Source organism: Equus quagga, chromosome 16 (genome assembly GCF_021613505.1).
Source record: "Equus quagga isolate Etosha38 chromosome 16, UCLA_HA_Equagga_1.0, whole genome shotgun sequence".
Lineage (NCBI taxonomy): Eukaryota > Metazoa > Chordata > Mammalia > Perissodactyla > Equidae > Equus > Equus quagga.
Window position 1 is genome coordinate 61783976 of NC_060282.1, and position 20294 is coordinate 61804269.

General features: G+C 40.8%; 1 protein-coding gene across 1 annotated transcript in view; it reads right to left on the minus strand.

Moving 5' to 3' along the window:
- GGH (gamma-glutamyl hydrolase) overlaps positions 1-19526 on the minus strand; it is a 58132-nt gene extending 38606 nt beyond the window's left edge. Inside the window, exons 1-8 of the mRNA XM_046641849.1 lie at positions 18964-19526; positions 15902-16016; positions 11958-12008; positions 9400-9484; positions 6733-6871; positions 4512-4618; positions 4339-4429; positions 528-665 (exon numbers count right to left, since the gene is read on the minus strand). Of these exons, the coding sequence (XP_046497805.1) occupies positions 528-665; positions 4339-4429; positions 4512-4618; positions 6733-6871; positions 9400-9484; positions 11958-12008; positions 15902-16016; positions 18964-19072 (835 nt within the window). The 5' untranslated portion in view covers positions 19073-19526. The remainder of the gene's footprint in view (positions 1-527; positions 666-4338; positions 4430-4511; positions 4619-6732; positions 6872-9399; positions 9485-11957; positions 12009-15901; positions 16017-18963) is intronic.
- Between the last annotated feature and the right edge of the window lie 768 nt (positions 19527-20294).

Consider the following 20294-nt stretch of genomic DNA (forward strand, 5'->3'; position numbering starts at 1 on the left):
GCTTGCTGAAGTTTTCAAACGGCCTCGCCTCTCAGAGTCATTACATAGCATGAAACTGTATCTTCTACATAAAAAAGCATGCAAAGCTTATTAACTTTCTTCAATGTGCCAATGCCTACAGACAGGCGGCCTTAAAACCACACACTGGTGAGTATATACTCAATTTACATAAGAACATCTAATTCTCAGAGAATGCTAGAATTAAAGCATCATTCCTAAAAAAGAAGAGCAATGGGCGAGAATCTAAAAAGAAATATTCAAGAAAGAAAGAAAAAACAAGAACAATCCTTATGTTATTTTTCAAGAATTCAGCCCACTTTAGAGTGTAAAATCCTAACTGAAATAATTTGTCCTGGGTTTATTTTAATGCCTAATATCTGAATTTTAGGGCTTTCACATGATGTAATTTTTTTTAAAAGTTAGACCTATAGAACATTTATAGAGCAAAAGAGTATACAAAAGTTCAAATAAGGGCAATTTCCTTCAAAACTAGGCTAGAGTGATAAAATTATATACCCATATATTACCTTCAGCAACAAAGAACTCTGCTAAGTAAAACGCAGCTTTCACAGCATTAGGCGAGTGAGAAATGCCTTTCTCTATCTTCCACTCATAAGGTCCCTTCTCTGGATGCCACTGGACACCATACACTGGATACTTGTATCCTGCATGAAGAACACAAACGAGGAAGTAGTAGGTACTAGAAATAGCCTACGACAGTACTTACAATTAAGTTATGTTTCATATCCTGTGTAAAACATTATTTTATAACTTACAATGCCAGACAAAGTAAAATTGCACACATTCTCTCAGACAGAAAATAAAGAATTTTAGTTCACAGTCAATGTGAAAACTCACAAGACAGTATTTCACTGATTTTCAACCTTTTACAGTTTGTAATGATTCGCCTTACTAGATAATCAGAGTAGAGTAAAATCATTGAGCCTTTGAATGTAACCCAGTTCAATAGTCAAGTGCACATTGATTAGTGACACAAGTTTCTTCCATGATGGGTCTCTTTCGCCCCATTTCATACCACGTTTTCATCCCCCCATAATGATTTATTCATATAAGAATGAACCGTGCTAGCACTTTTGGTGTCCTTTTATGTAAGCCAGTTTGTCTCAGCCTAAATTGTGTCTCGCTCAGTCTGCAGAAGGGTTCACGACTTCCTGGTGGCAATTTTTAGAATAGTTTCTAAAAGTTTGAACTTAGTATGAAAGATTTTGGGTAATATATTTTAATTGTTTTTAGAACTCTTAAATATCTTTATATATAAAAAAATGATAGGGTCCCTAGGATTCACTTCAAAAAATAATCTAGTATGGGGAGAAGGTCAATGTGAAACAAGAATGGCCACATACGTATTGACAGCTGTTGAAGCTTAGAGCCAGGTACCTGGAGGTTCATTATACTACTCTCTCTCCTTTTATATACATTTTTTAAATTCCATAATTTTTTTAAAAACAAGAATATGTATAATATGTACCTCCTGAAAAATTTATATACTCATCTCTTTTCTTCTTTATGTATGACTTTCTTCATTTTAATTAAAAAAAAAATCTTCCCTCTATTATTTTTGTTTTGAAATGATAACCCTAACTACCATCGGAAAGTACTTGGAGAAATGAAGAGAACTAGCTGAACGCAGAGATATCTAGGGGAAAGAGCACTGTCTTCTCACGTCCCACAAGGCTCTGCCACTAGAGATCATGTCACAAGAAGGAAACATATTTTATCCTAGCCTTCTTGGGGTTCATAAGAGGGACAAACCTGCCAGCAAGCAGCTCTCATCACTCTACTCCGTCCCTCCCCATCGGCCCTCTCCCGGCCTCCTTGTGACTCTGCACTTTCCTTCTCTTGTGTCTGGAACCACACGTGAAGCTACTGGCAGGAACCCCACAAGCTGGATGACTATGAAATTAACTGTTACACATAATTAATTGAAAGGCAAATCTAATATACTTCTTTGAGATATGAAAAGTATTATTTAAGATAAAAAAATGCCTTAAGTGATCAACTATAACAAGAATTTAACAGATAGATAGATAGATAGATAAATGAACAGACAGAGAGAGATAGACGCTGACATTCAGAAACAAGCGAGATTTACTATCCCTTAGTAAACTGCACTGCTAAAAGATCAGTGCAGCTTCCTGACAACTGTAGGAAGCATGCCCTGTTTCACTAATTTAAAACAAAAGTATCAAGAGTACAAAAAAAATCTGCAAATAAGAGCATCTCAAGTGTTGCTATGTAGCAGGTGTCAGAAAATTTTCAGAAGATAAAATGTTCAAAAGAGCCCAGGAAGATGATATAGCCAGGAGGACAACCAACATGGAACTTGATTCCCTAACTGCCAACCCAACACTCGTTCATTTAAGCGATTAGTTATTGACTCCACATCTACTGAGGTTTACACAAAGTCCTGGAAACATAAAGAAGAGTAAGACACAGGTCCAGCTCTCAGTGAGCTCTTAATCTAGGAGGAAAGACAGAACATGAGCAAATGACGCACACAGAGACACCCTAGGTAGCACAGAGCAAGTATAAAGGAGGAACAGTGAGGATGTGGGAGGAAGGATAATGGGCAGGGCTGGTCCCTAGTGGATGACCACTCACCTGAGTCTTTAAAATAAAGACAGCTAAGAGTTCATCAGCAGAAGGGAGTGGGGAGGAAGGAAAGCTTTTTGGAGGAGAAGAAAGAACATAAGAAAAAGCACAAGGGCAAGAAACACTGCTATGTGGAGGGCTGGGTGGACTAAAGACACACAGGAATGAAGGCAGAGAACGAAGGGAGAGATCATGGAGAAAATGACCTGGTAAATCCCGACTTGACCCTCCAAGTGCTGAAGAGGCACTGAGGAGCTTTCCTCAAGCAATATGATCAGTTTGGTTTCTCGGAAGAGTCATCAGTGGCTGGTTGGAAGGCGGATTTGTGGAACAGTTAGGTGGCTACTGAGGCACGCCAGGTGGAGGTGGTCAATGCTGAAGCAGGACGGGGGTAGGCCAGATGGAGAGGAGGTGACATATTCAAGAAGGATTTGGGAAGTAGAAAGGCAGGAATTTTTTACACGTGGAGAATGAGGGCAGGAAGTCAAGGAGAGCTCTCAGGTTCCTAACTTTGGATGAAATAGTGAACGGCGATGCTATCGACTGAAGTGAAAAATAGAGGATGGGAGACACGGTTACAGGGAAGATGATGAGCCCAGATGGTAAGTTCACTTCAGTCTGGGTTGATCAGCCTTCCCCAGAATTCGCCAGATACTGTTTCTAAACCCGTAGATGTCTGACCTCTCCCAACAAGTGAGCCAGTGATATGGCCAATCTTTGAATAACATGAACTACTTCCACTTCCACTTTATTCCAGTTTATTCCACTCCAGTACCCTGGCCTCTTGAGTAGCACTAAGCAACCTCACCAACTCAAAGACTGCCTATTGTTTCTGCAAGTTCCCATTCATGGTACTTTGCTCTTTGTGCATTAGTGATTTCTTGGCTATGACTTGCTCATTTTCCTTAAAACCTCGTACTATGGAAATTCCTTGAAGTCTGAGATAAATGTAGTTTTCTCCCGAGAATATTATTTCTGTTTGATTTTACCATGCACACTGGGGCACTATCAGTCTGAGTCAACTTTAAACAAGATTTCTGACTTGAGATTTGTTGAACTTCCCAGTTAGTATAATGCAAGCCACACTAGACCAGGCTGTCACTATGAATACTCAAGGCTTATTTCCCACCCCCACACTCTTAGTGCCAAGGTTCAAGAGGGGCAATTCTCCTTGCAGTTGTGCAGGCAGGATTCTCTGAGGGTCTAGCTTTTCAGGTCTTGCTCCCTGGGGTAGTCTCCATGTTGGGGGTCCTGAGCTTTGTCTCAAGTTCTTCTGATTCAATAATAAAGCTGGTTTAAATACTCCACTTAACTTCTGGAGTTTATGGCCTGAGTGTCTTTACTGTCACTGCATCAATGTATTTAGGAAGATGTTTTCCTGTATGTCAGTCACATGTTTTGTTATTGTCTAGAGGAGCATCTTGTCAAGGTACTTAATCTGAAAATATTGCTAGAAACAGAAGTTACTTTCTCCATTTATTTCTTCATCCATTCTCCCTTTACTCTTTACTTTTCCTCTTTCATCACCCCATTCTAGAAAATGACCCAGGTAAACCACACTGATTTGGAACATGGACAAAACACGTCTCCTGTCTCCAAAAATATCCTAACTTCCATCTTCAGGCTCCAAAGTAATACGATTTTATTTGTAGGAAAGAGAACTATAAAATCAAAATTAATAAATATACTAAGTGAAATAAAGTGCACATGGGCTGTGATATATACCTTCCATTGTTGAAATAAACTCAGTCTTGCCATCTGTATTTGTAGATAACACATTGAAAAACTTCTTTAACTTTTCATTCGTTGTAAAATTCTGGAGTATAAAAATAAAACAAAATTATTACTTCTCTTGTTAATCTATATGCATTAATTTCATTATGTAATTAATGTGATACCTTCATGGACAGGCTCCACTTGTGGAAATTTGCAGTCAAAGGTTCTACTGATAATGACAGCAATAGGTCAGAAGGAAAATTCCGGAACATTCTGCTTTGCAATGTACCTGAAATAATTTAAGCATAAAGGAAATAATTTAAATACAGAAAAAATAAAATCCACTGAAGTCACTGATCTACAGCCAAAGAAAGGCCATTATTAAGACACAATCAAGATGACTAAATGATAAACAAAACACATCATTTCCACAGAAGTATTCCAGTCAGGCACAAAATGAGTTTAATATTCAAATCCAAATATGCTCCATCTTTAAGTACTTTTCTTCTATATTCTAAAATTCTTCTGATAGGATAATTAGCAGGCTAGCCATAGAGTAAGCAGAGTTTTTCAACTTGAGTTCCCTAGACAGGGCTAAAAAAACAGTTAAAATTTTCCACATGTGTATATATTTGTTTTCTCAAGAAAGGCTCCAGATCTTTCAACATATTTTCAAAGGTATCTGGGACTTAAAAGGTGAAAAATATCAACAATGTAGAAAAGAACATTAACCAGGCCAAGAAATTTCTACTCAGTAAATAGACCGAAAAAAGCAATATACCTCACTGAAGGCTCTGGATTCTGACACATAGATTCAAATATAGCAAAGGGATAAAAATATCCTGATGGTGTTCAAGGCCCTGACACCAGCTGTCCCTAAATGAGACCTCTCACTCAGGATGCTAATGGCTTCCATGAGAATCCCCGTGCCTTAGATAATGAAAATTCACTGAAGTACCCTACTTCAATGGATTTTATTCCTTTTTTGTATAAACTGGGTTTTACCACATACAACCAAAACAGACTGACCTAATACATTCACTTCCCACAGGGTCCTTACAATCATTAAGTGAGATAATGTAAGAAAGAGCTTTCAAAAGCATAGAACATCCTACAGGTTCTATGTATAACAACTACTACCTTCCATCCAAAATCCTTATGAGAACAGGAATGGTTCGCAGCATTCATCTGAGGATTCAGAAATCAAGTGACCTACCAGAATCATTACCTATTTAGAAAGAGTGGTATGATAAAGAATTTGTCTGGTCTTTGTTCTGGGTTCCTGACAAGGAGCTTCTAAAATCCTTGAAATTTCCTGAGTGTTGGAGTGTCTGTGTAATGCTACTGAGGTGACTGAGGACCCCAGATAGCTTCAGGATGAGGCTGGTCACCAGAAAGACTAACCACATGATTGGAGTAGGTTAGGATTTTGAGCCAGCCTGACCTCCAGGGATGGGAAGGAGACTGGAAACTGAGTTCAATCACATGGCCAATGATTTAATCAATTGTGCTTTCACAATGAACTGACAATAAAACCTCTGGAAAGCAAAGCTCATTAGAGCTTCCAGGTTGGTGAACGCATTAACCTGCCAGGAGGGTGACAGGCCCTGACTCAACAACGAGACGGCATGGAAGCTCCGCATTCCCTCCCAGACCTCATCCTGTGTGTATCCTTTAGAATAAAACTGTTAAGGCAAACACAGTATCAGTTCTGTGAGTCATTTGAGTGAATCATTGAACCTGAGGGGGTTAGGGGAAATCTCCAAATTTGTGGCTCGTTGGTGAGAAGTGTAGGTGGCCCAGGGATGTGACTTGTGGCTGATATCTGAAATAAGGGTCGTCTAGTTGGGGAGACGACCTTTAACTTGTGGAGTCTGCACTAACTCCAGGTGGTTAGTGCCAGAAGTGAACAGCCGTACACCCCAGCTGTGGCTGAAACAGAATATATGGCCAAGGGAAAAACACTGTACTGTAACAACAATAGCTGAAATTTATGAGAGTTGTACTTAAAGTGCTTAGTACAGTACCTGGAAAACATCATCTTATTTAATCTCACAAACAACCCTAAGAGACAAACCCTTTTACAAATCAGGAAATGAAAGCTCAGAGAGGTTACATGATTCCCCAAGGCAAAAGTGACAAAGCTAGGACTCAAGACCAGGTCCAATTTTAGAGTTCTTAATCATGCAAGGTCCTAACATCGCTAGAAGCAGTAAATTATCAAAACTCAAAATTCCTTAACCCATCCTCCTAACTCAGTACAAAAGTGATCATTCACATCTTCAGCCTGTGTAAATAATTTAAAAATTAATAAATGTCATCAGTAGTTTTGAATGTTATATTTGCTACTCATTAATCCTGCCCAGTTAATATTTTTAAAAGGGTTGAAAAGAGAATTCTCACCATTAGTGAAGTTCAGCGGCAGTGCACATCCATCAGTATTTGTGGAAGTTAATAAGGACTTGTTACTAACCAGATATGAAAGCTCTTCAAATCCAAGGCATGTGCCCCACACAGGAAAGTAGTCTCCAGCATTAAAACTCTTTGCAGAGTGAAAGAGAAAACAGCTTATTCAAACTTTTCAAAACAAAACTTAGACATTTGGCTTGTCATTACAAGGCAGGCACCTGAGTTATACACAGATCTCTGAAGAATTTTCCAGGATCCATAAGTAGGCTATCACTTATTCTCTCTTCAGACCAAGCTCCCACATAATAATCCAGTTTTAATCAACAAAATTATCAGGCCTCAACTGCCCTGGGAAAGAGACGGGCATCTGCCCGTCAACTACCACACTACACAAGTAATAATTAGGGACTGTGAATATCAAAAATAAGGACAGATAGATGCCTAGTTACATATTCTACAAATCTGCTTGCTCTGGATGATTGTCTAATTCTGAAGACACTCTGAAGTTCTTCCTCCATCATCTCAGAATTTATAGTAAGAGCTACATTATACCACCTTCAGCCAACCACATGTACATTAGGTAAAACAGCCATGATCGGGAAGGAAAGAACGGTCAACGTGGAAGGAGCTAGGCAAAAGTAAAATAACTTTGCACAGAGTAAAAGCTGTCAACTAAAAAAGTACAAATGTATTGGGTTTCTTCAAAGGGAGTCATAACAATTAGCATGACTGGGGAAAAGTATTCTAGCAACTGAATTTTCTGGTTAACTGAAGATTAAACCCATATGTGTTGAGAGTTACAAAAACGAGCTGTGTAACTTCTCTAAAAGCGGCAGTTTTCCTGCATAGACTGTAAAATATAACCTAACAGTAAGTAATTTCAAAGGAGAAAATCTGGGGCTTTTTTTTTTGCTGTTCCTCACTGAGAAAAATATAGAGTTACATTAATTCCTATACTTTCTATTTCAAAAGGATTTTAACACTTTATGCACAGGTGTGGCAAATTTTATTTTTAGATGTTAGAACCGTCTATGTTAAGTTGAAGGGTCTTACTGAATTTACTTATAATAAATACAAAAGAGGGATTACTGTTCTGTTGTCATATGTACCACATTTAATTTCTCAACTAAATGTTAAGTCCCCATTTGCTGGGACCATATCTTTCTTTTTTGTGGATCCTCCACACACTCCAGCAGAGCAAAGGACACAGAGTGGAACTGAATGGCTCTAACAGACCCATCCCTTCTCAGGGCTTCTTCAGGGAGGGCTCTGTGGAGTCCAGAGGCTGTAGCGAAATAAGAAATTCAAGGCTGCTAAGCTTTTTTCCTTTGCTTTGACATCCTTAAGAAGCTAATTACATTTAAAAAATAGATCTTTGGGTCTTCTGGGTTGGGTGGCTCCTTTTTTTTTAATTGAGCAAGCTGGTTACATGAGTCTGTACGCAAAAGGAAGAGTAAGCACTTTATAAGGACATAGATATTTCTCAAATGCATTTTAAATCACTCACACTATAAAATTTCAATTTTTTCGCTAGATTTTTTAAACAAAATATCCACTGAGCATGCACTAAGTTAAGTACATGGTAGCATATGATATGAAATGAGGAATGGCTCAAAGGGTGTCAGAACCATGAAATCTGATGAGACATGAACAGCTAACCTCAAGATAGTAGGTCCTCTGAAATACAAGACCCTTAAGGTCATGGACGCTGTCATATTACAGAAGCGGAGCTAAATAAATGTTTGAACAATTCTACAACAAAGTACTCTAAAAGTTAAGAGGGAGTCAGATGCCATTCCAGCTGAAGTAGGCAGAGAAACCTCTAGAGAAGAGGAATAGTGTCTTAGTCTTGAAAGATGGCTAAGACATAAGTTGAGGAAGGAGTAGAAAGAAACAGACTAAATGGATTTACAAGTAGGAGGACACAGCATATATGCTGGGAATACCAACCTGGCTTCAGTGACTTCCATAAGGAAAGGCTGGAAAAGGGGGGCTGTGGACACACTGTATGTATTGACCCAAAGACTATAAAAGGCTGCAGGTTATTCAGCCTAGGCATTAGAAGTTTGCAAACAAGTATCTCATATGCTAAAAGGAGCTCTTTAGGGAAGTTTTTTATGGGGCAGGGAGATCCTAGGGCCAGTGAGATTAACTAGAAAATCGCCGTTCATAGTTAAGGAGAGAAATGGTAAGGATCTGAGCTATGGTACAAAGGCAGGCCCAGTGTGAGACATCACAAAGTAGTCAAGAGGCTCTGGTAGTGACTGAATGTGGAGTCTAAAGTGACTGCGAAGAAAGGCCAGATGGGACTGAGTGAGTTGGGATGAAGAGCAGCTTTCAAGAGGAGATAAGAATAAATAACATATGGACAATGTACCATACATCATCAAAACAGCTTACTAAGCCACCCTGAGGATCTGTTCACATTAATGAGCGGGAATAGAGAAGGCCAGTCAGCAGGGCTCTGACGGTTCCCGGGAGCTCAGAACTAAAGGAAGCAAACAAAATGGGGGAGAGTCGCCACTGGCTGCTGAAAGCAGGCACCTCAAAATTAAGAGGTGTTGAGGCCAGCGTAATTGTGAAGGAAGTACTACCATATGCTTAAAAAAGAATTATCCTCATGCAAATGCCAAAAGTCCATCTGGAATCATTGATATTTACCTGTATGGAAAAGTCGTAAAATATTTTGGCCACTTTAGCATAACCTGACTTCTTGAGGTCAGCACCTCCTCCAGGAAAAAGGATGCTGAAACAACATCAAACAGGGTGTATTTCAACCTCTCCCCTCACAGAAAAGAAATGATCTTTTTCTTTGAAAACAACTTTTTCCCTATTCCATAAGCAGCAAGTTGTTCATTCAACAAACATATTCTGCTTCTTGCATGAGCCAGGCTCGGCACTGGCGGGGAGAGACAAAGCTGAGTACTTTCTGCTGTAAGTAAGATGGCAGTCTAGAAGAAAACGTATAGCCTCTGAGGGAGACCATCTGCCACAAAACGATGCAGGACACCCCACAACTAAAAGTGGCTTCATGAAGACTGCTTAGCATTCTCCCTTTTCACTAACTCAGTATTTAAAAAGCTGCCTCGGCTCAAATTTGATATGTTTAACCCCAAAGTCCTTTCATAAAGTAAATCTTGACTGTCCTTCCCAGTTGACAAACTCCCTTAAAGCAAGGCTCTGCCTCTGTATCTGTGTTCCTCACAGAACAGCGGAGCACAACACAGCTCAACATATATATATATATATAGTTATATATACATATAGTTATATATATATATAGTTATATATATATGTTGTATATGTATATATATGTTGTACATGTATGTATATGTGTTGTGTACATATATACGTTGTATATGTATACACACACACACACATATATATAATAGGGGCTCAACAAAGGCATTTTTGAAGTTGCATTAGAGTACTGCTCATTTCCTGGTATATATTTTTGAGGTTCTACCATATATTCTAGTCTGGTCTTCAGCTTTTTTTTTTTTTCCAGGAAGATTAGCCCTGAGCTAACTATTGCCAATCCTCCTCTTTTTACTGAGGAAGACTGGCCCTGAACTAGCATCCCTACCCATCTTCCTCTGCTTTATGCATGGGACACCTGCCACAGCATGGCTTGGTCTTCTTTATCTTTGCCCATGCCAAAGTACACTGCACGGAACAGGCATTGTAAATGTTTTACGAAATTGAACTGATTTTCCAGTAAGTACTTACTGACCCAAACTGAACTAAAGGCAAATGACTGCTATGAACAAAGTTTAAAAAAAAAAATAAATGAATGCAGTTTGAAAAAGTAAAAAAAGAAAACCTTTATGCTAAATAGACTTCCTCCACTCCACTCCCACTCAGAAACAAGCAGCGCTGAGGTCTGTTGTGCTGACCTGATAGATATGCAGATCTCCTCACCCTACCTTAAAAACAAAAGTCAATGGGAATAAACTAGTCACACCATTATGTGCCTCACTTTTTTCACATAACAATATCACACTGTTCAGGGGCCAGCCCGGTGGCGCAGCGGTTAAGTGCGCACGTTCCACTTCGGCAGCCTGGGGTTCCCCGGTTTGGATCCTGGGTGCAGACATGGCACTGCTTGGCAAGCCATGCTGTGGCAGGCGTCCCACATATAAAGTAGAGGAAGATGGGCACAGATGTAAGCTCAGGGCCAGTCTCCCTCAGCAAAAAGAGGAGGATTGGCAGCAGATGTTAGCTCAGGGCTAATCTTCCTCAAAAAAAAATAAATAAATAAAATAAAAACAATATCACACTGTTCACATAACAAGGGTGATCCAAAGCAGCATCTACAGATATCCTCATTTTTTAACCCACGCATAATACTCTATTATACACATAGAGTCTATTTACTTAACCAATTCCCAATTGATGGACTATTGAGTGGCTGCTAAATTGGGGTTATTCCAGATGATACTACAATGCATATGTTTGGGCCCAAGTCTTCACCTTGGGGGAAGTATATTTGTAAAATAAAATTCCTTCTGAAGGATTTCTTGGGTCAAAGGTATGTACATTTTAAATTTCAACAGATACTGCAAAACTGTCCCCAAAAAGACTATTTAACTTACATTCCCATAAATAAAGTATGAGAATACGTGTTCCCTCACACCTTCACCATAGAGTACAGCAAATTTTCTGATTTTTGCCAAGTTGATGGTTAAAAAATGGTTTTCAATTGCTCTAATTAGCTTTCCTTTAATTATGAGTAACACTGAATATTTTTTCCTATGATTAAAAGTTTTTTTCTGTGAGCTAACCAATCACATCTTTTGTAGTTAAGCCAGAGGATAGAAACTTTTTTCCGAGTTCTATTCAAATTTCTGCTGGAAGATAACTGATTAATATCCTCAGACTCAGGACTCATAAACCCACTAAGCAAGCAGTATACCATGCCATTCAAAGTGGCTCCAAAGCACTTAAGACAAGCATTAAAAGAACAAAGATTACGCTACATACAAAAAAAAATTACATTTGTCCACTACGGTAACATTTATTTCTCAACTTGTCTTCTCCTCTCTACAGGACTTTTGTATCTCTCAACAAAATAATTTCTATAAAATAACTAATAAAACTAATGTTACACCACGATAAGATAGTTACATAGAAACACCCATAATATTTATGTGTACTTTTTTGCAGAAGCAGACTACACAGACCTCATACACTGTATCAAACCCCTGTGGCCAACTTACCCATTAATTGAATGGAAAAGCTTTTCATATTCTTTAGATGTAAGATCAAGCCTGAAAAAATACAAAGAATTACAAAACATCCATCTCCAAAACTTAAGAAAAAAAGTAAGCTTCTAAATGTAGTCACCACATTAATTTTAAACAGCCAAAAAATAATTCTTAAATACTAGAAAATACTACCTCTCTACCTTCCTAAAGGCATTTTTTCAAACTACATGTAAGCCAAATAATTATATCCCTGTTTTGCTAATCAGACTAGTAAACACATTTTTCTGTGGTCTAAGGTAATTTAATATTGTTAAGTATGTATTAATATGCAAAACCTTAAAGACCATGAGATTTGGACACCAGTAATATCTCTGATAGCCAAGAACTATCAAAAAAATGTAAGATATTCAGTAGTTTTATGTAAAGATTAAATAAAAAGATTAATTAACATGCCTATCTTAACTACAGTCTGCTCTGGCAGCTAAAAACCACACAGTCAGGCACCGCATGACAACATTTCAGTCAACGATGGACTGCATATAGTGATCCCACGAGATCAGTACCACGTAGCTTGGGTGTGTAGTAGGCTATACCATCTGGGTTTCTACAAGTATACTCTGTGATGTTCGCACAACTATAACATCACCTAAGGACACATTTCTCAGAATGGACCCCCATTGCTAAGCGATGCATGAGTGTATATATAACACCAGGTCCCTGCTTCATCCCACACCCACCAACAATGGCAGAGGTCTGGGGACTCCTGTATATTCAAAAGTCAGAAGAGTTCATATCCAGGGAGAGACTACACGCAGATCACTGGAGACTGGCCTGATCTGCCCAGGTAATTACTCTGAAGCACTGAAGCCCCCTTCATCAAACAGCCCGTAAGGGCCTCCTAACAACCAACAAGTTATTAACCATTTTATTCCCTTCTCCAGAGAAAACCAATGAGATTAATCTGTGACAAGTGGCCACATTTAATTAAGTCACAGTCTGATGGATTTGCTCTTCCTAAAGTGCAAGAAAATGCAAGAACACGGGAAGAGAGCATTTCCTAAAGAGAACTTTAGGAAATTCTTGCAAGAACTTTCCTACATTTAGCAGTCTTCTGGTTCTCTAAGAGAATAACAATGTCTAATGCCCTCCTGACCTGCCACAGAAGAAACAGGTTTATGATCAAATGTCAGCTACAGTCCATCTCTGCCTCAGGGAAAAGTTTTAGGGTGAATTACAACACATCTCCCATTATTAAGTAGACACATTTGATGCCTAGAACTTGGCTGTGCTTTGCCAGCAAACCCCTCTTCTCTACGTCCAAATGACCTGTGCAAGTCCAGGTCTGTTCAGAAGTTCATAATAATCCTCCTTCTGGCAGAGAGCCACAAAGCAGTGGGTGATACTGAAACGGTGCTTACCGCCATCTTAAATGGAGGATTGGGAAGTGACAGGGAGACCAAATATGAGTCCACGTTCCCAGTATTCTGCTAATTCAATCTCCCTAGATTGTGTCAACCAAAAAGGGAACGAGTCAGGACCCAGAATCTTCCCCATGGATATTTAAGCCAGGGTGGGCAACCACCACCATCAGGAACCAGAGTGGATTTAGATCACTCAGATGCATTCCAGAGACTCCTACCAGCTAGCCTTGCAGGTTAGTTTCAGTCGTTTCCTTAGTTCTAAATAAATGGTTCCCACGTTGTCCATAACTGAATTTTTGGGCCCTGCTTATCACTATTAAGGGGTTTAAGTGTTGTGGGGGGAGGAGTGCCTCAGAGGCCTGGCAGGGAAAACAGCCCAGGTCACAGTCTTTGAACATAGATGTGATCTGCATGTTGTCAGACTTTCTCGAAGAAAAAGACCCTCTCAATAGGGCAGGAGAAATAGTTCACTCTCTCTTTAACTAAAAGAAAACAGCTTAAGCCTGGTAATGATGCAAATGACACAGCTTCAGCAGCATGAAAAGGGGTGACAGGCATTGTTGCCAATGGAGGGCACTTGCTCCATTCAAAATAAGCTCCAGATAATTGTCTTCAAAACAAAAAAAGAAGCCAGAAATTCAGACTTTTATGGAGTAAATGTTTTTATGATTTGAAAATATTTTTGTAAATGATTTGTAAATGTCCACTTTTATGATCTGTAAATGTTTAGAAATGTTTTAAAACACTGTGTGAATGAAACACATTTTTAAGATAAAAGCAGCCCATGGGCTGCAGCATGCCCCTCTCAGGAGGGGGACCCTCTGTGGGTTCCACTAGTCCCACAGGGGGAATGTATGATGACCTGAGAGCACCAGGCACCTGAGAGAGACGGCAGCAGAAAGAAGGCTTCTTTAGCCATTCCAGAATTTTGCCTAGGTCTCCCATCCTCCACCTTTTCCCCTTTAAACTGCAGAAGTTGGCCCCTAGCATCTAAAATTCAGAAATGAACCCAACATTATTGGTGTGATCACATCATTCTACATTAGGTAATCCATCCTTTGCAAGTCACCCTGGGAATTTAGCTGCCACACATTACATTGTTTTTATAGGATCCTATCATTCTAAGTCCAAGCAATATTCCTTAAAATGAACTTTGACAACTCAAGCTGGAAGTAAACATGTATGCTGACAGTCACATTTTCAGTGTCTCTGTCATAAATACCAGGATTCTGTGAATCATCCAGTTGCAAGATTTCCCCAGTTTCAAAACTTCTGTCATTCTCGTCTAATCCTCCCGCTGCCCTTTCATTCTATTAGTCACCGAGTCTAGCTGATTTTTTTAAAGAACGTTTACCTATCAGTTCTACAACCACACAGCTCTAAGCCCAGCCCTCATCACTTCACACCTGGCCTCTTGCATCAGTCTCTGAACTGGTCCACCTGCCTCTCGCCTCTCCTTCCTCCCATCCATGTTTTTGGCACTAATATCCTTAAAGAACAGCTGGCAGGAAAAGCTTCCATAATCAAAACTTTACAACTTTGTTCTGAAGACTCTATGGAGCCTCTTCCTCAGTTCTAAAACTCTGGTGCTATTTGGGTTCAAATAAGATTTCATTTGAAAAATTAGATCTGCTACTAAAAAAATTAAAGACTAATTTCAAAAGCAAATGCTCATCTTGGGGTAGCGACAGTTAAATGTAAAAGATCAAGCAAGAAGACAATCCTTATGAAGCTAAACATAAAACCATTTTGTGGTACAATTCTCTAAATTGTAATATTTGCGTTTTGATTCTTAATGTTCTATTTGAACAGTACTTTGTTATAGTTTTTTAATGCAGAATTATTTACAAAAACAGGTTGTTTGGAGCAAACAACTGTGTGTTGTGTGTGAAATCTCTTATAATGGATTAGATGGGGGTGCTGGGAGATTCAAAAACAACCTAATTTGGGGTGGCAAGGTATTATAAATACTTGTAAGGTTTTGTTTGTTAAAAAAATTCGACTCTTTCTAACTCAAAATATGACACAAATCGTTTTATTCTTACTAGGCCATTACATCACAAAAATAATGCACCTCCTTTAAAACTGCAATACTTGCAATTTATACTGCAGCAAAACTGCTGCATTAGTCATTTACAGACTTTTAAAGTAGCGTGTGAAGGTATTTTAAGCCATCTGCTAGCAATCTCCTTCATTCCCTAAGTGTTCCCGTTTCCTAACATCATGGAACGAAGCTGGGTAAGTTGTAGAACCATTACTTTCAGGATGTCTGAGGAGGACCACCCTCCCTGGGGTGAAGGAAACCATCAGTTCATTCTCCGTCTAACACACATGGCATACCTCTAATGATGTTATAGATACACACAGCTTCATACTTAAAACAATTTAACGAGAGACTCTAAGCATGAGATTTGTGGCAAAAATCAGGTGCGATATTACCACATTTAAAGGACACAATCATAAAAGAGAAAGCATTAATTTTAGCGCTAAAACAGCAGTTTTTATTTATTCAGTGTAAAAAATGTGGAATCATACCTTATTGGTACAACTCTTGCACCTGCAGACTCCAGATACTTTACATAGGATGCAGCAATATAATATTTCCCCAGCTTTTTCATGTCCTTATCACGGCATTTTTGCATTAATATTCCTAAATTTCAAAAAGAAAAAAAAAAGCTTTAGTTTCAAGCAATTTCCTCTTTTCCTGCTCTAAAACTGAAACACATCACAGTAAAAATATCACTACTGTATTCATTTAATTCACAGAACTAAACATGAACCTGCAAGTACATCCATAGACTTTGGGAAAGGAGTAATGGAGGCTGATGTGAGTCTTAAGAAGGTTCCCCTCTTTTGCCTCATCAGGGAGGCCAGAGAAGCCCCAAAGCAGGTTTACAATAGCACCTGCCTCCTTCACGCACCCTAGAATGGACCTCAGAGCACAGACCCTTATCTCTAGAAGAAGGCCTCTCCTTCCCCACACACACGCAAAGACACATTGTTTCCTTGACAACAAAGCAAAAGAGTGGAAATATCTTCCACCCACATCTCTCCGACATCATCAATAAGACCTTAATCCAAGCAACCATCATCTTGCCTCCCCTCCCCTGAGACTATTATAACAGCCTCTTGAAATATCTCACCACATTCTTTCTTAAACAACCCCCACCAACTCCACCAGTTCTCCACAGGCTAAGAAAGCTGATCATATTACCACTCATTCATTTCAGGATACATTACTGAATCATACTATGTACCAGACACTGACCTAGGTGCTGAGGACACACGAGTAAACAAAACCAACAAAAACCCTGCCTTGTGGGCCTTAATTCTAGCGTGTGGAAGGGAGAAGAGAGAGGACAAACAATAAGCAAGACAAAAAGGTAAAACATGTAGTGTGAAGGCTGGCGGCAAGTGCCACGAAGAAAAGGTAAAGCAGAGGAAGAAGGTGTGTAGTTGGGGGGTGGGGGGGGGTTCCATATCTATAGGGGGGAACAGAGTCCCTTAAATATGGTGGCCAGGTGAGTCCTCCCTGAGAGGGTAGAACATGGCATTTGAGCCAGGACTTCAGAGAGGTGAGGGAGTAAGCCAGAAGCAGATACCTGGAGCAAGAGGAAGAAGGAACAGCAGGGGCAAAGGCCCTGAGTCAAATGTGTACCTGTCACACTGCAAAGAGTCCACATCACTAGAGCCCTGTGTGAGCAAGGGAAGGACCAACAGGAAATAAGATCAGAGAGGCAAAAAATCAGCAGGGGTAGCTCCTTGCTTAAGCACCTAGACCCTGCATGTTCTGCCCCACCTACCTCTCCGGCTGCCTGTTACACTGAAACCTCAGCCGTTGCACAGTACTGGCATCCAGTATCCATCCAAAGATGTCTGTCTGGATAGTACCTGTGCTTGGATCGTTCACTGCTTCACCATCGTGAAGACTTTCAATGTTCCCGTAGGCCACCTGACAGTAAGAGCTGTAGATCTCAATCACTTCTGTAGTCCCAGTTTCTTATGCTAACTGGCATTTAACAGGCTCTCAGTTAACATGCTAAATGCTGAAATTTACTCAGACTTTTTTTTTTAAAGATTGGCACCTGAGCTAACATCTGTTGCCAATCTTTTTTCTTTTCTTTTTCTTCTTCTTCTCCCCAAAGCCCCCCAGTAAACAGTTATATATTCTCAGTCAGACTGTTTTTCACCCCGCAGATAGGTAACATCCTCTTCATCGAGGAAAATGAAATTAGGTAGGGAAAGAATTAGCAAGTGTCACAGGAAATGGAGTGGTACAGGGCATGCAAAGGTGAGGTGCCACAAAGGAGGGCTGGGGATATGTGAGCACAAGGGACTAGAAAGGAGAAAAGTACACTAGAGGAGGGAAGTTCCACCAACTTCTCCCCTCCTCCTGCCACATACTTATTCACTTTTCCCATCCTAGGAAAAGAGTTCAGGCTCTATTCCCCACCCCCTCAAAATGTGACAAAATTCCACGCTTATTTTAAGGCCATCTCACAACTTTGTGGCCTCCTTGTCTTCAAACCCTTTGCACTTCCTAACTCAATGCTTTGCACCTAGTAGGTGCTGAGTGAACTACTCGGTGGTAATTGTTCAGGGTGATCAAAAGCACACTCACTTTTTCTATACTTGACCCTGGACTACCACCGTTTCAAGGAAACAGAAAAGAATTCTCCCTCTTCTTTCCTTTGTTCCTCCTCCCTGCACCTAGAATTCCCAACACACTACACAGAATTATACTTTGAGTTAATTCTCCTCGGAGAATCTAACCAACCATTTCAAACGGCTATAAAATAAGGCACTCCAAGTTCCAAACATTGATACACAAAGCATTTGAAAACTGGGCACTACCAATATACACGAAAAAATGTTCATCTACTGTCTAATTACAGATACACTGCTCATCTTCATGGGGGAAAAAACAGTATGAACGGCACAATACTATAGCTAAAACGAAGCCAATCTTAATTGTCTGCACATAAATTACTTTTGGCAAATTTTATATTAGGGCTCATTTCTCCTGGGTTGCTTTCCCCCCGCCCCGTCTCAAACGTCCGTTCTGGCAATGCAAACTGATTTTACTGTCTTTTTAAAACATAAATGAGTTGAAAACGAAAAATTACATGCTTCACTTTAACAAAGAGAACTGACATTAGGATCATACTAGCCACCACTGCCCTTCAATGGTGAAGATGACAAAGTCGAAGGAATATCACAATTTTTAGATTATTTACTCAATTAGATTTTTATAAGTATAATGCATTGTCTTGAAAGAAGGCCTCGGCCAGTGAAATCTTAGTAAATATAATGCATGTATAGAATTTGTTTAATTAGCAGAAATTCCCAGCTAGGTACAAAGAAGAAAGCAACGCGCAGGATTCTTCACAGCGCATCCTCCGCTCTTCCACCTTGATGAGCAAAATCAGTTTGAGGAAATCACCGAGGTATTAGCTTATCTCAGCACGATCTAGATGGTGTCTTGGCTTGGCTCTTGTGCTGTAAGGGAAGGCGCACTTCGCAATCGTGAACTTGGGCTTCTCCAAGGCAGGATGCGCTGGCTGCAGCCCCGGCCCCGCCCCTGCCCGCCTGCTTACCGATGATGGGCTTCTCCGAGGTGCCGGCGCGAGGAGCCGACAGCCTGAAGCTCGCCGCCCCGCACAGGAGCAGGCCCAGCACGCAGAGCAGGCGGCCAAGGCTCGCCATCGCGCCGCCGCCTCCCGCTGCCTTTCAAAGACTCCGCGAGCGGCCGGGCTGCAGGTCTGCCGGTGCCTGGGGGCCGCCGGGTGGCGTTGAGCGGGGGCGGCGCTCCGCCGCGGGGGCCTCTGGGAAACGCAGTCCCGGCGCGAGGCGGCCGCGGGGAGCGGGGCGCGGCTCCTGCGGAGGCGCCGGATGCCGCTGCCCTTTCGACTGTTACAGCGGTGTGTCCCTCAGCAACCCAACACCAAGCTGGGGCGCCCAGCCCAGGCTCTCGAAGGGGCACCTCTGGGTCCCGGCCTCAGCGAATCTGGCGACCTGGCAGCGGGGGAGGCTGGCCAGAGATCTCCAAGTCGCCTGGCAGCCCTGCGCCACCTGTAGCTCCTGCTTGAAAGGCCGGAGCCTTATGTGGGAATGCTGACAGCCGAGTTTGACTCTTGAGCTTCACTATAAGGAGAGCCGTGACCTCGAAGGTGATTTCCACATCCTGCTGTTTATTTGCAGAGTGGAGGCGTCTGGAGGAAAGGAAGCGCCGGGGAAGGGCGGGGTGATGGATGTGGACACGTTCGCGGGCGCACCGCCTAGTCTCGGAGCTGGGCAAGGAGGGGCCGACTCCCGGCAACTGCAAAGCGCGAAGTCCAGGCCAAATGATGCCTGCTGACTTCACTGTCAGCGCCACCGCAGACTTGTGTGTCCCACAAACAGGGGCAGAAGTGATGATTTTGGTGCCTATTCGTTAAAAGTATTTTGAGAGTTCTGTTTAAAATTTTAAGAGATTTAGAATCACTAGGTATATTTTGGTGGGAAAGTAGGTAAACGTCAGGAACCTTCTTCTGTGTGTGGAAACCTATGTGTATAGAAATGGCTTGTCCTAGGTGGAAGTTCCCACCGTAAGGGCCAAATTAAATTCAGAGCAAAATTGAAGAGTATTTGGAAATCTACTCAATCAATGCTAAGTATGGAGAATGCAGAGATGAATTGGACAATGTCTTGTACACAAGATGTTTGCGATTTAGTAAGGAAATAAGACAGGAAGAGAGCATGACTGTAGAGAGAACAAGACCATAGCTGGTATATTTCAAGAAGAGTAAGTGCAATCAGTAGTCTGGTTTGACAAGAAAATGATGCTACTGTGGAAGGGCCTGGTGAGAGAGAAGCCCCAAGGATATAGTTAAAGATATTGTGAAATGCCTTAATACTCAGCTGGTTTTGAACGTAATTGAACAGACAG